General features: G+C 34.9%; 3 protein-coding genes across 9 annotated transcripts; 2 read left to right on the top strand and 1 right to left on the bottom strand.

The window, feature by feature from the left end:
* Window positions 1-41: 41 nt before the first annotated feature.
* On the top strand, window positions 42-7,436 carry LOC122528155. Of its 4 annotated transcripts, none has more exons than XM_043652993.1 (3): window positions 42-185; window positions 2,954-3,813; window positions 4,184-7,436. In XM_043652993.1, exons 1-3 carry the CDS (start codon window positions 181-183, stop codon window positions 4,729-4,731), a joined length of 1,413 nt encoding a protein of 470 aa, XP_043508928.1. In that variant the 5' UTR covers window positions 42-180; the 3' UTR covers window positions 4,732-7,436. The 4 variants fall into 4 exon arrangements, with proteins under 4 accessions (XP_043508928.1, XP_043508929.1, XP_043508927.1 ...); XM_043652994.1 differs by lacking the exon at window positions 42-185 and adding an exon at window positions 865-1,130; XM_043652992.1 differs by lacking the exon at window positions 42-185 and adding an exon at window positions 1,291-2,472.
* Window positions 5,201-11,351, bottom strand: LOC122528158 (haloacid dehalogenase-like hydrolase domain-containing 5). 3 transcript variants are annotated; one of them, XR_006306499.1, is made up of 4 exons: window positions 10,769-11,351; window positions 9,237-10,054; window positions 8,724-9,149; window positions 5,201-6,554 (listed from the first exon to the last, which is right to left on the bottom strand). XR_006306499.1 is itself a non-coding variant. In XM_043653004.1 (3 exons), the coding sequence occupies exons 1-3, from the start codon at window positions 10,823-10,825 to the stop codon at window positions 8,837-8,839; spliced, it is 1,188 nt and encodes a 395-aa protein (XP_043508939.1). In that variant the 5' UTR covers window positions 10,826-11,351; the 3' UTR covers window positions 7,591-8,836. The 3 variants fall into 3 exon arrangements, 2 of the variants coding, with proteins under 2 accessions (XP_043508939.1, XP_043508940.1); XM_043653004.1 differs by lacking the exon at window positions 5,201-6,554 and having other exon boundaries at window positions 7,591-9,149; XM_043653005.1 differs by lacking the exons at window positions 5,201-6,554; window positions 10,769-11,351 and adding an exon at window positions 10,605-10,744 and having other exon boundaries at window positions 7,591-9,149.
* A 180-nt stretch (window positions 11,352-11,531) lies between these two features.
* Window positions 11,532-14,676, top strand: LOC122528149 (eukaryotic translation initiation factor 2D). 2 transcript variants are annotated; one of them, XR_006306498.1, is made up of 9 exons: window positions 11,532-11,809; window positions 11,906-12,293; window positions 12,379-13,002; window positions 13,087-13,232; window positions 13,401-13,481; window positions 13,553-13,757; window positions 13,820-13,988; window positions 14,062-14,258; window positions 14,296-14,676. XR_006306498.1 is itself a non-coding variant. In XM_043652982.1 (8 exons), the coding sequence occupies exons 1-8, from the start codon at window positions 11,754-11,756 to the stop codon at window positions 14,136-14,138; spliced, it is 1,746 nt and encodes a 581-aa protein (XP_043508917.1). In that variant the 5' UTR covers window positions 11,532-11,753; the 3' UTR covers window positions 14,139-14,676. The 2 variants fall into 2 exon arrangements, 1 of the variants encoding a protein (XP_043508917.1); XM_043652982.1 differs by having other exon boundaries at window positions 14,062-14,676.
* Window positions 14,677-14,878: the final 202 nt, after the last annotated feature.

Genomic DNA, 14,878 nt, shown 5'->3' with positions numbered 1-14,878 from the left:
GCTTGGTGCTGACTCTAACTGGCCGACCCACTTCTTCTATTAGTTAACACGTTTCTTCGAAAGTTATCGGTCGTACGATTAAAAAGTCTTCACGGCACTGTAAATTGAAAAAAAAGAGAAGCTTGCAACGTGTAAACAAAAGTGCAAAAATGTTTTACGCTGGATTACAGCATTATATCGATGGCGTGAGTCTTTTGCCACACTTGATCGTAACTTCATACTCTTCACGGTTCGTGGGTAGATCAAGGAAACAGGATTGACGAAAATAGTGCATTGGATCCGACTTATTAAGTTTCTCATCAATCTCATGAACGAGCAGCAGTTCTCCTTTTTTGGACCGTTATTCCTATGGTGTGCAATTAATTGACGTTCCAGCGACTCGTTCGGCCCCATCGAACGATCGCTGAAAAAGTAATTTACCAGTTGCAATTATAGAAGAAGAATCGTATGTTTCTCAAGAGTTACCTGTGCAAATTATTTTAAGCTGCACTTTGTCGTCTAATAAACAATTAGAGGATACAATCGTGACGACGATAAAAAAGTTAAAAGTACCGAAGACTTCGAAATATTTTCGGTATTTTCTACTAGTATTACATAGTTTCTACCAATATTATCAAATTACAATGACGATAAAAGCGAGATAAAAATATTTTCATTCACGAATGACAATAGATCCAGCATTCGAACAATTGAATGTCATCTGTTCGAGATTGCTGCATTCTTCCCCCGATTTTCACTTGCAATCCACTTTCTTCTCGAACATTCTAGACAAAAGAACAGAGACCATTGTCAAGAAAAAGGATTAAAAATGGGATCCCAAACATTACACGTTGGTTAACAGCAATTTCGTCCAGGTAACGAACGACAAGGAATCGCGATTACAAGATTGACGAAGGTAGGGAGAGTGGTCGAAGTGAATGGCTTTCTCGTTGGATCCGTGGATCTTCAGTATTTCTGGTTCCAGTCGGACCGATGGATGGTCTCTTCTCGGTGTGCTATTTGTTACATCGGCCGGATCGGTCTCCTCAATGTTCAATGTTTGATCGTAGTTGAAAAATTTAGTGACGGAACGAAAAATTCAGTGCTCGAACCTATAGGACGTGTTTTTTGTTTTTGTTTTCTGCCACTGCGTGAGTAAAATTCGAATGATCTTCATTTGCTTTTAATTTAAAATTCGATTTGACACACTTCGAGACAATAGTCGATTTCTCGATTGGTGATAAATCGAGATTGAATTGTTATCTGAAATTCCAAATTAAATATGATCGATTGGAAGGATTTAGAATATTTAAACGTGTTGTTCACTTGATATAGTGTTTTCAAAAATTTTCGATTTAAATGTACAAATAGATATACGATACAGATAATAAAAGGTTACCTGAGTTAATCAAGCGATATTAATCAAAAAAGGCTGCAGTTTGGTTTCGTTTTCCGTTTAGGACTCCGCTGAATAATTATCGTTCACGCTACGCGGCGTTTCCACATTTTTCCCCGTTACATTCCTCTGAACGCTCTTAGAAAGATCCATGCACCGCGATCTTGATGTATTCCGAACGTTAGTTTACTTTTACAAATCTGATAAAACGCACGTTCCACGAACAGTGTCAACGATCGGTGTTAACCGGTAGAGAAGAAAACAGGTTGTTTTCTGAATTTCGGCCAATAGCTGAATCCATAATGGATTAACGGGTTTTAGAAAGTTTCGCGAATTACTATGCGAACCATTTATCGATGATTTGTGACATTTCCATATTTTGGGACAGTGATCGTCGTTAATAACTGTTTTAAATGGCATCAATCAAAAAGGAGAATGACATTTCGTTTAAATTCGCGGAAGAATCATCGAAATATCTTTGTCTTATCTCGAATTAAAAATTACCGCACGATCATCTTCCTCATTTTGAAAGAAAAAGAAAAAAAAAAATTATTGGATTCAAAGATGACCCTGAATTCTTAACGAAGAGCAGTGTAGTACACGTGGGCTGATTTTTAAACGTGGCCACTCTCTCCGGACGACTTTTTCCGCCGCTTCAATCCGGAACAACATTTCGATAGTTTTCTCTTCAATGATTCATTGTTTCCTTTTCGTCGAGTTCCAAGAGCATGCATCAAACATTCCATTTGAAAGATCGATTTTTGATATACGGCTAATATTCAACGATCCAGCATTTACGCCTCTTATACTGATGCCTCGACGTCCCGATTCATAATTTGGCCGGCTCCTGTTTTACGGATCTACGATTTTCTCGTGCACATGAAAGATTCACGAGTTTCTGGCTGAAATTGTTAGAATTGTCTCAAAATTTCAATTGTAAAAAAGGGGATAATGGTGTGTAATCTTAACGGCATAGCAAGGGAAATGATTAATGGAAACGTTTCGCGTCAACGTGACTACATTCACCTTGACCGAAGAAAGTGTTACACCGGTTTTTAACCTGTACTGGCCGATTCATGAATGTACAACCATATCCAGTGCGTCTACCTTTTTGTTGACTGACGTAATCGATTTTTTAATTGAATCTCAATTCCGTTTAAGTTGAGAATGTAACACATAAGATAATAAAAGTGACACTGTTCCGTTCTTTCCGCGCGAAAGTAAAAATGTTCTTAGAAAGTAGAGTAAATAACAGAAGAAAAGATATTGGCTGATAATCATTCTAAATGCGTAACAACGTTACAGTGTGAACATTTCTGCATAACTAGTTTTCTTTTCCTGCTTGATTAGCGACAATAAGTGGAACGTTTCGAGAGCACACTTCAAAGTAGTTTTCCCCCATTTACTGATCCTTCTGATTACACAGAACACAAATTGAAGCTGCCAGTCAACAAACTGCCCCTTAAAGTTTCTGCATTGAATTCTATTCGAAGAGCTAGAAGCCTCTAATTCTAAGAACGTAAAAGATTCGAGTTTGACAGAAGATCTGAGAGTTAGTAGGTCTTTCATTGATTCCAGAACGATGAGCGCGACGATGATCTTGTTGATCCTCGTGATAGGATTAACCAACGGTCAATTGAACTTCGAGGGTAACCCGTTGACAGAGAACACGGAGTACACCGCCGTGGAGTCGCGATTCTCCGAAAAAACCGCAGCGAACGTGACCAGAATCTCGACCGAATCTTCTCGGAACTTTCATCTATTATCCCCTGACGCTAAAAACGTGTCTCAATTTGCGGATCCGATAAATACTCATCTGATGTCAAGTCAAGAGGACTTGTCACAGCTAACGAAGCAACAAAAAATCGTTCAAACTGGCCGTCATCTGTCTGCGAATACGTACAGTCAAACGACCGCTTCGACGATCAACAACAACGCCGAAACAGCTTTGAACAATTTTCTAAATTCGAAAACGCCAGAGGAATCGCGCCTGTCCCTGAACTATTACTTGCAAAGCAGAGAAACATCCCAGAATGTCCAACCAACGGTCGCCAATCAACAGCAATTAACGCAACAACCAGTAATACGAGTTAATCAGGAACCCGCGTCTTCTCCGGTGAACCAACACTTGACTGCGCAAATCGTGCAACAAAGACAGGCGTTGCAGGCATTTCCAGCTAGGCAGCAACTGGTTAATCAACCGACCTACAGCGCGCCTGCGATCAACCCGGTTGATCCTCGCCCGACTGTGTCAAATCCGGCAGCCGTATCTCTGATGCAGCAACAGCAAGCGTTGCAACCGTACGCGCCTGGAATTCAAATGAGAAACGACTACTATCCTGGATGGTATCAACGGGTAAGAAGAGTGCGAGGGAAACCGTTCCCTTACGCGCAATCGAGGATCGGGCCAGGATTCTACGTCGGTCCTGTCCCATCAGGTGAGACACTACGGATGCTCGTAATCGAGAATTAATTAAGAGAGACTTAACAAGAGTAAGTTACGCACGAGACTCTAACTCAAAGTCTCATCGAATCTCCTAATTAGCTGGAGATGCATCGACCGTCGCACAGTGGTGAAACAGATTTAGCAATCGAGAATTGCATCTTCTTCGGGAAACTTCTTTTAACGAACTGTGCATCTTTCAGGGAAACTTTTTTTTAACAATTCGCATTGTTAAAAAAAAGAGCGTTAATTAGGGGGTTTGTGAGAGTCGCGTTTCGCCCAATGCTGTAATTGATAAATTCTACTTCGAGATAAAGGTCCACTCTAATTGGGAAGCTAATTTCGAAATCGACTTTCCCGAGCAGCGCCATTCAAGGAGAAAGGCCCACCCGTTGAAGTAATTTACACGAAGCCGCCAGGATTTCATCGCGGACCATTCCCTGTGAAGAACAATCCTCCTGTTCCGTACGAAGACGGCAGCGCTTGGTTTCCCGAAGTTGATCAACCACCGCCATCCAAAGACGTCTACTATTCTCAGATATACGCTCAATCGTACGATCCTTATTATTACAATTATATCGCCAAAACGGGGAAGATAAAGCCTCATCTGTACGGGAAGTTGGGTAAGTATCACGAGGAGGAGGAGGACGGAATTTGGGCGGAATTGTACCGAGGATTCAAGAAACATGGCCTTAAGAACATCATGACGCCAACGTTTCTGTTGGGAATGACTCTTCCAGTGGTCACTCTGATGCTCACGGCTCTTGTGCAGAAGAGATCTCTGTCCAGATCGGATTCGAGAGAATTCTCAACGGAGAGCACGATTCAGGATTATTTAGAACAGGTCCAGAGAGCAGTAGAATGTTACGAGAGGAAAAGAAGGAAGAGAGATGCGAACATAGATGAGTGTTAGAACGAATCCTACTGATTTAGTGAATGTGGATATTGAATGGGCAGCGGATGAAATGGAAAGGATGTCAAGACGTTTTGTACATATTTCGTGTAACATAATAACGAGAGAAATGCTTGTAGGATGCTTGTATAGAACAGAAAGTGCTTTCTCTCAGCAGAAAATGATTCTCATAGACAATACTTTATTGATGATTAATCCACCACGGTGATATCCAAATGGAGAAGGTGACAGTGAAACGTTTCTCGTGGCGAGAGTAGCTAACGTGAGAAGCCAACTTTTGCGGGTCAATTATCTATGTGACCCTGTTCGCATCCGCACGTGGGTGTGCAACTCGCTGATAGTAAGATTAATTACCAATGATACTGGGTTACTTTTACTTTTCTAATAAACTTGACTCGACCACACGAGAATTAGTAATAGCGGTTTCGATTATAAATGACGAGATTGGGAAATACAAAAACGTTGAAACTTGATTGTAGAGTATTAATTTAATTTCTCAATACTCAATTCTTTCTTTGTTATCGTATTTTAAATATCGTTTCTTCTTTAAGTAGGGAAAGGCATTTGAATTGGTAATGTCCGACCTATATTTGAGTTATGTGACGTGCGTTGACTCTCAAATTAGAAATAACATTCGTGATTTTATTGCACTGCGGTGCGTGCATCATGACACAGAAATGAATAACCGGTTTGACCATTTATGGATGTGCCGAGCAAAGTGTCACGCATAGATTTTGTTGAAATTTTGCCCGAAGATCTAAAAAAAACTGTGACTGAGTATTGTTTCTATTTTATTTAATTAATTAATAATTGAAAACATTAGCATCACGATTCTAATTTCTATGTTTTCTTTATATCTTTTATTCTAAATTATTAAGTAGCGTAGGAAAGGAAACAAAAAAATCATTAAAAGATCAGTGTATTACACTTTATATGATCCCCTTACTAATGGTTTAGTCGTTTTGATTCTACAACCTGTTTCGTAAAGTGGACCAATGAACGCATCGTTTCCATTTATCTCTTACAAGTAATTCGTTTCAAGTTATATCAATGCAAATTTATTCAAATATTTTCATTTTATTGCAGTTTCTTGCTATGAGTCTTTTACTAAAAAAAGATCTAATAAATGTGTCACGTTTTGAATTCTGTTCATGCGCTGATGTAACTCGAATATACGATGTTGATTAGAGTACACGACGATAAGGTCAATTACGATAACTTGAAACGAATTACTTGTAAGAGAATGAAGTTGTAAATTAAGATTCATATACAATGAAGCGACCCGTTTGCAGTCTAAGAAAGATTTAAAATCTCGGTCAATTTTCTCATCAGCCGGAAATAAGTAAATGTACATAGAAGCGTGCTACTTAGCTTGTTGTATTTTTAGTCCAAAAAAGCGAGACAGCCAACAGATCTTTGGATGACACTGAAATAACAGGCATACTTGTTCAAAACCGGTTTTTCTGAGGTCAACTTGCACTTTAAACGCAGGAAGTCCACTAATGATTTCACTGGTATTTTTTCATCGTTAAATGTCAAAAATTATTCCATCAAAGTTTATGCATTTATATTGTAAATGTCAATCGTAATTACTGAACTAGGAAATGTATGCGTTTAAATAAACATCAGTGTGCTAGATGTAATAGATCTTCCAACGTGAAAATAAATTTATTCCTCGTGGACACCGACCAATCGATATGTAATTGAATTATTTCATCAAACGATTGATGGTTCAACTCATGGGTCATGAGACCCAGACGTCTTGTACGTTCCGCCATAATCAGAAGCAATGATTAATTTCGACTCAATTTTCTGCACACTATCTAAAAAAAAAAAAAAGAGAGAGCATTATTCAATGTGTATCGTTAACAATTGTTGCAGTGCGTTCTTTCATTACTTACCGATATTCCACTAGAAAAGTAGCAGAGAAAGTAAGTATACGAAGAATGGTAACGCGGAGGGAAACATTTTCATCCGATAAAATTCCAACGTAAAATTGCGTTGTTAGTCACAATAAGATCGGTGGTTTATTAACGAAAAATATATCATATATTTTGTTGCATCTAGTTTCTACAATTATAACTTACGATAGGCAAAACCGGATCTTTTTTTCTTGTTTACAGGATATATGACATAGTTCCATTTATTTCGACAACGAGACAAATCATATAAACCGCTTTCGATACGAAAATATAATCATTAAAATGAATATTAATTCCAGTAATCATTTAAATATTATTAAAATAATGTAACAGAAATTAATCATCGTCGGTCGGTTGTTCGTGACTTAAGAATCAAAAGAAGAAAATGTATACTGTACAATTCGCGTGCAATAGAAGAAAATATAAAAGGTTCAATGAACGCTTCGTTCACTTAACTGGACTAGACTAAAAGATTCGTGTTAAACAATTAACAGGTTTGGTAAATTTTTATGCGTTCCTCATATATTTTATCTTCTACATGACATACGATTTTAAAAAATGATCTTCGAAAAGAAAACAAATTTCTCGACGACATTTTCTTTTCAGAAGAAAGATTTTTAAAATTATTTGTTGGCGTAGTCTGTGACTTTCATAGGGCATAGAAATAAAAAAATATAGAACAATATAGAGTAATGGAATTTATGAGAGCAGATTGTAATTGGACTTATAAGAGTCACAGCTCTTTTGTGGATAAGGCTCCTGTGAAATGATTCTTGTAACTAACATAATTCTGTATTGCTTTCAATCTTGCAACACTCTACATATTATGTATATATAACTGTATATAATTGCCCTGCATTATCTACAGCATTATTAATTTCGCAGAGTGTTGATCCGTACAATTGATCGTACAATTTGAAAAAATCCATTTCTTTTCCTTTTGTCAACAGCAAAACAAATAATTCGTCAAAAATTAAAATAAGTTATAAACTGGCTTTAGCAAATAATCGTCGATAATTGTATTTTATGTAGGTGATCAGTCTTCGTCTCAATAGACGTTCCAATATATATATTTTTTTCCTTTCTATATAATTTCTGTATGATCTATTTATTTCATTTCTATGATGTATGATCAGCTGAGCCAAGTACTTTTATACAATGTGCGTTTATAACATTTCTTATAACTTATTTGATGCACATTGATACAACATTTGTGGTCTTTCCTCTTCGAACTATTATACATGTGTGTATATAATGATCGACGTGAAATTGATTAGTAATTTGGTAGACTAATCCTTTTCATATTATGGATCGCTATTGCTACGATTATGTACGGTGTAATTGTTTCGTAGGACTAGACAAGGTTCTGTGTACAAAGCGATATTCGCTAGTGAATGCTAAATAGAACAGTGTTAAATAGACTGTCTATCGCTAAATTACAATTTTTTTTTATTAAAACAACAGCATATTGCGTGAGGTTTTCTTTCTGTTTCATTTCCCATTAATTTTATGAAACGCGATTAAGCGTTTTTATGCATTTAAGTATATCAGAAAAAACTTTCAGCTGTTTTCAGTATGTCATAGTATAAAATCAAACGGGATCATTACAGATGATACATTAAACAAATTACAATATCAACATGATTAAGAATTGAACTAAAAATTGTTATGTATATGATTTTTTAATATATAAGTATAAATATAGATATAACGAACATTTTTCTAAATAATATACTTGTATAACATAAATAACAAAAACTTCAAATATACATAAAAATTTATATAGATTGAAAGACCACTTCAGCTATAATTAATATTTCTAATGTACAAAATTATTGTACTGTTTGCAAATATCACTGATTCATAATAATAAATAAAAACTTTTTAAATAATTAGCACGTGATTATATACAGAAAGAATTTCTTTCTTCTCCTGGATAAAATTATAAATAAAAATGTCGAAAATGATTTAAAACCTCCAAATAAAATATCATTTGCTTATGCAATCAGCCTCCGTTTCTTGAACATCTTTGTCTTTAAAAAAAGCTAACGAAATTAACATAATACTTACATTAGCGAAGATATATCTAAGTTCTTATGTCTTCTTTCTTCTTAATCAATATTAGGATAGAATCTTCTCATTCAACACTCCAAGTCTAAAAATACGTTCTATACATATCTAATTCAGTCGAATTTTTCTTCTCTAAACGCAACTTTAATAGCTTCGCCAACATGTTCTACTACGAATGCAGGCTTGCATAGACCATCCTCGACGGGTAAGAAGTCTCTAGGACTATGTTCCGATATAAAATCCGAATCTCGTTTGTGGACACCAGTTTCAACTAAAATACTAATACAGGCTTTCGCGCTAGGAGGATTGATATCCTGGTTAAGTAATTTCTTCAATTTATCAACCTTTAATACTTGTTCTTTTGCGCAATATGCCAGATATTTATCATACAAATTTGCACCAAAAATATCAGTATTAATATTATCTCTGTAAAATATGTATTGAATTTATAATTTTGGAATTTTAACTTTGAAAATTATGTTAATTTGTTAATATCTTTAAATGATTAATTACCCAATAGCATATATAGTATCAACATTATGATCTATTCCAATACTTTTAGCATGCTTACGAAGCACATGATTTGCATGATAGTATGTAATTTCACTAGGTTTTCCGACTAGAGCAGAATATATCATATCTTTTCCAGTAATCTTCTTATATAAAGATTCCAGGCATAATAGAAAAGCACCATGACCATATCTAGGAATTGGTGCTTCTGATACCCATAATAAATCCATGTTACATGCCAAAACCGGAATGTGCGGATATGGAATATCGCCGGGTAAACCAGCAGGCATGCCATTAGTCATTAAAACATCTACCATTAGTTGCAATGAAGTTTCCCAAGAAATTGGTTCGCTAAATAATACAAGGCCTTCTATCGCAGGGAACTTTGGATCTACAGGACCACATAGCGGGTTCCTCCTCTCCATATTTACATAATCTAAAGAGGGGAAATTTTTCACTAATTCTTGAATAGTTACTGTTTTTTGGAAACCCAATTCTTTAGCTATCTCTTTGATTGGGCCTTGTCCAGATATTAATACTTGTTTATTATGAAACTGTTGAAATAACTTTAACGGTGAATGAGCCATGACCACTTGTGATTCTTTCACTTCAATCCCTATCCATTTAGATAAATCTGCTGCTTTTTGACTACGCAGTGCATTTCCACTGTTAGTGACAAAAACAGTTGGTACACGAAATTTGCCATCTTTGCCTTGAAGTTGTTTAAAAGCTTCTGGTACAGGTGGTAATACATTTTTGCCACGTACTATTACACCATCAATGTCAAAGAGCAAGCCAAATTTTGGTTTAGAACTTAAATGCTGAAAATAAAAAAAGACATAATTTTTAAATATAATAATTCTGAAATAAAGAAATATCATTAATATTCTAATTAATGTATAACTTCATTATAAATAAAACTATTGTTCTTTAAACGATTTATAAAGGGTTCTGCGTTCTACTTCATATTTTTGGAGCAAGATATTAAAACAACTGTATGTAAGACCTTGAAGATATAAAAATATACTTGTCATGTTATGAATGCTGTGCAGTATATTTTTATACTAGTACATACTGCAACGTTTATTAAATTTCGCATCGTTTATCTTAACTGACGTAATTACAACGCAAAATTAATTTTTCCGCAATATAAAAAAAAAAAATTATATATACGTAAAGTACGTTTTAAATTCTTCAATTGAAATAATAATAACACAAAATTCATTAATGATTTACCAGAAGAATTATACATTTGAAAATTCAAATTTTTGAATGAAAAAACAATTTGTTTTAAATTAGTACCTTTTATACTGTATTTGACAACGAAATAAAAAAGTAAAGAATACAATCAACAATGGACGAACGTTTTACGGCATGGTCGAATGAATGAATTACTATTATTATTATTATACTCTCAATTTGCATTCAAACGAATTAATCTGCGTCATAAACAAAAGAAGGCATGTATGACGAATCCACTTTGAAATACAGTAACTAGATTCGAATGTAACAATGGCGTATGAAATGTAACTCACTCTGACCCCAGTGAACCTTGCGATGTCTGGTCGTAGCAGTATCTTCATAATAGCCATTTTGACAGTGGAAAATGTAAATAAGAATACGGCGACAATATCTTCGAATTACACTACGTTCAAAAGCTACCTCTTGCAGATTGATTATGCATAATGTAACGTTTTGAGGTTATAGTGACCTACAGATCGCACAGTAGATTTGATCGTGTTTTTCTCACGTGCCGTAAGAGGACACAGTACATACTGTATGATACAACGGACATCGTTATCGCGCGCAATACATAATGCCCTTTGTTTTTGTCACAAACTTCTGCTGAATCAATTGAAGAAAGAGTTGAATCTAGATAAGTCTCTAGATAAATGCTTGACTATCTGTGCAAGTATCTCAGATGGAATTTAATTAATTAAGATGAAAAGTAAAGTCGATTCGAATTTTTGGCAACTACCAACTGTAGCAAGTAGAAAAATGACCGTGTAACTTTCCATGTAGAATTTTTGGATTCTGTATATAGGAATCTATCCGGTTCTTCGTTATAAATTTCCTTGTACTAATTGTTGACTTTTGTGCCCTATTGATCAACTACTATACGCATGTTTCATGAGAAATACGCACAGAGTTTAGTCATCCTGATTTGAACTATAACCATTGACTAACTAGGATAGATTGGACATGCTATGATATAATGCTTTTCGGTATTCTACTTTTTGGGGGTCACCTGATCTATTTTCGTGTCACACTCTATTATATCGATTTAAGTATACCTCGTCTGTGGTAGAGTGCGCTAAAAACTAGTGATTTTTTTCCTGGTCGGTATTTCAAACTCTGAGACACGAAGTCCCATTTCATGTCTGATCTATCCTATCTTTAGTCAATGCTCCAACTATCAGAAGAGCAGATAAGAGGTTGGATAACCTATATCTCGAGTGTAGCAAAATTTTTAATAGCATTCTTTTGACGAATTTTTTTTTATATTTTCACCGAGTCAAAATGTTTATAAAAGCATTTAAAGTGAAGTCCAACAATCAATTGAAAGGGACGGAAAGGTCAGTAGAGTCTAATTTACATCTAAAAGGAATATTAATGAATTTGATATATATACATACGTGCGTATTAACAATTTTAATATTGTTCGCAACCAGGAAGAGATTGTGCGAGGAAATTTTAGCAGCGTATCCAGCGTTGACGGATGACGAAACGCAGTCATTGATTCCTAAGAAAGAGGCGATAAGTGTTATGAAAATTGTAACTCATAGTGGTCATTCAGGGAAAGTGTACTGTGTCGCTAAAGTACCCATGTTTTTCCAACTTGAATCCTTGCATCAGGCATTGTTACCCACCATATTCACTTTATGGCACTATCCAAACTTATTAAGAACTTTTACAACATATGCTCCAGTTGTGTCAAAACTAGCTAGTGGTGCGGACTTGATGTTGCCTGGAGTCATTGTCAAAGAACCTATAACATTGTATTCTTTTGGCAAATTACAGAAGGGTACACCTGTTTCAATAAATACAGATGATAATCAGGTACATTGTTATAAAAGTTTATTTTTATTCCAACATAGTTGTAAAATTATAATTAGTTGTAATTAGTAATGTTTTTTTTAACCAGGCACCAGTTGCTATTGGCCTTACTGCTCTCTGCAGTGAAGACATGTACATGTCTGGAGGACATGGAAAATGCGTAGAAATTGTACATGTTATAGGTGATACACTTTGTCAATTAGGAAAGCCTCCTGTAAGACCAAATTTAGGGCCACTAAATGTTGATACAGATAATGATAAATTAGAAAATCTAAATGAAATAGCCGAACAGAATAATGATAATAATGAAGAAACGCTCATTGAAGCAATCAATGATCTAGAAACAAATAATGATAGAGTGTTAGAGATTGAATCTCCTTGCGAGGAAGAAAATAAAATAGAAGAATCTGTTGAGATGCCTGTCGATCAAGCAACTGAAGAAGCAGCTGTAGATCCAATAAAAGAAATGGATAGCTTGTTAGAATACTGCTTTTTAAAAGCTTGCAAAACTTCAATAAAATCTAGTGATTTACCAATATTGACATCCAACTTTTTTAAAAATCATTTAATAGCTGCGTGTCCATCGGATAAAAACGTAGATATAAAAAAATCTCGGTATAAAAAATTATCATTGTTTTTAGCAGAAATGAAAGCAAAAGGTGTTGTTAACACCTCAGTAACAAAAGGTGTTGAAAGTATATTATCAATTAAGGTAAGATTTCTCAGTGAAATTATTAAGCCTAAAATAATTTCCTTTCAGTATAATTATTAATGTATCATATCAATCATTTTGCAGTTTGATCATCCTCTTATAAAAGGACTAGTTATTGCAGAGGAACCTACACCAATCCAAGAGCCAATTATTTCTAATGCAGCAGTTGTCTCTGAATGTTATAAAGTAACGGCCGATGTTTTGCCAGTATTATCAAAATTCGGATATGAGTGAGTATAGTGTCACGCTCGGGATGTGTCACAATACCGCGATACAATAATTGCAAAAAGAATGATTTTCTGTACAGAGCAGAAGTCGACAACTGTTACATCATATACCATTATGCTGTATTATATGATACGAATTATATACATTTTACTCCCATACAATGATTGCAGAAAAGGGGACATTATGAAAAGAGCTGAAATCAGAAAATGTTTTACTGAATACATGAAAGCAGAAAATCTTCAAGACGGAAAGTGAGCAATTCTTAATTGAGTATACGGTTTATTACGGTTTCGTGTAATCATTTAATTCGGTTTATTTATAGGATACTGAAATTAAACCCGCAACTCGCGGGTATTATGAAAACCAAAGCGAATGTGGAAACTGTATCGATAGAAGATGGGATAAACAAGTTTATTGGACGTATGACGCATATGCACGAAGTTACTTTAGCAGGAAACAAACTATTACACACGGGCAAATTGGAACCCATCGACATGAGAGTCACAGTTCGATCCGGTGGTAAGAAGGTACAGTATTTGATTTCCCAACTTAGAATGCATACAAAATTTAATTAGTATGTATATCACAGGTTACACTAGTAAACAATTTAGAAACGTTTGGTATAAATGCTAAAGAGTTCAGCAAGGAATGTCAGAGCATCGGAGCGAGTGCAACGATTACAGACGAACCAGGAAAAAAGACTCCAAGCGTTTTAGTTCAAGGAAATCAGATTTTGTACATATACAAATTACTTACAGGTAAATAACGAATTAATGTTTTATAAGATTTTCACATTTATATATTTGATTCATATAAATGTTAATTTTTCAGAAAAATATCAAATTAAAAAGAATTACATAAGGGGATTAGAATTCGCTCCAAAGAAGCAAGGTTCTCATAAAAAATAGGCAGTCTTTAAAAAGTTACCGCATAACAAACGTAGCGTTATATGAAATTTGTCGACATGCATACATCAATTTCTATTTATTTTCGATTCCAATACTTCTTTCTATCAAGATTAAATTTTTTATTCAAACTTTGATTATGTTTTGATCTGTTTTTTAAACAGAATCATTTAAGGATCTCTTTACTATTCAAAAGACTGTATGATAGCCTTCATGACATAATGAGATTACAAAATTGATAATGCACAATAGTGTCAATATCTGAACAAATATATTAGAGACCGTAGAATGCATCCGATTTTAGATATCACTAAATTAATCCGTTACTTGATATTTTAATTTAGGATCTTATAATATGGAGACTACTATAATTCCAAATATATGCTGCCATCTCAGTATGTATATATATATATATATATATTTCTTTTTAGAAATATCTTTCATTAGATGCTACACTAATTTATTAACAGTGAATATCAAATACACAAAAACACGTCATGAATTGTACTTTGACTCGTGAATAAACGAATTCACAGTGAAACTTTGTAGCCATTTACTTGTCCCTGATTTTTTGGTAATAAAAGCACGATGAAAGGATGCTGATAACCGGTTTAAAAGAAAATCAAGAATCGAAGTTTGTTAATATAATTTATTGTATATCGAGGTTTCAACATGGAAAAGTACAAATATTGCAATATAGGGCCCGCGAGCTCTCCTCGGGTGGGAGGGAGGGAGGGAGGGAG

This window comes from Frieseomelitta varia, unplaced genomic scaffold (assembly GCF_011392965.1).
Source record: "Frieseomelitta varia isolate USP_RPSP 00005682 unplaced genomic scaffold, Fvar_1.2 scaffold_246, whole genome shotgun sequence".
NCBI classification, from domain to species: Eukaryota; Metazoa; Arthropoda; class Insecta; order Hymenoptera; family Apidae; genus Frieseomelitta; species Frieseomelitta varia.
The sequence above is the reverse complement of the archived record's forward strand: the minus strand, read 5'-3'. Positions and strand labels throughout refer to the sequence as shown.

Bases quoted from the DNA above. Each gene is read 5' to 3' on its own strand.
- LOC122528155 (XM_043652992.1), top strand. The intron at 3,814-4,183 runs GTGAGACACTAC...TTTCCCGAGCAG, and splicing joins CGTCGGTCCTGTCCCATCAG to CGCCATTCAAGGAGAAAGGC.
- LOC122528158 (XM_043653004.1), bottom strand. From the start codon at position 10,825: ATGGCTATTATGAAGATACTGCTACGACCAGACATCGCAAGGTTCACT. The intron at 10,055-10,768 runs GTGAGTTACATT...TTTTATTTTCAG, and splicing joins CAAGGTTCACTGGGGTCAGA to CATTTAAGTTCTAAACCAAA. The intron at 9,150-9,236 runs GTAATTAATCAT...CATATTTTACAG, and splicing joins GATACTATATATGCTATTGG to AGATAATATTAATACTGATA.
- LOC122528149 (XM_043652982.1), top strand. From the start codon at position 11,754: ATGTTTATAAAAGCATTTAAAGTGAAGTCCAACAATCAATTGAAAGGG. The intron at 12,294-12,378 runs GTACATTGTTAT...TTTTTTAACCAG, and splicing joins TAAATACAGATGATAATCAG to GCACCAGTTGCTATTGGCCT. The intron at 13,989-14,061 runs GTAAATAACGAA...TTAATTTTTCAG, and splicing joins CATATACAAATTACTTACAG to AAAAATATCAAATTAAAAAG.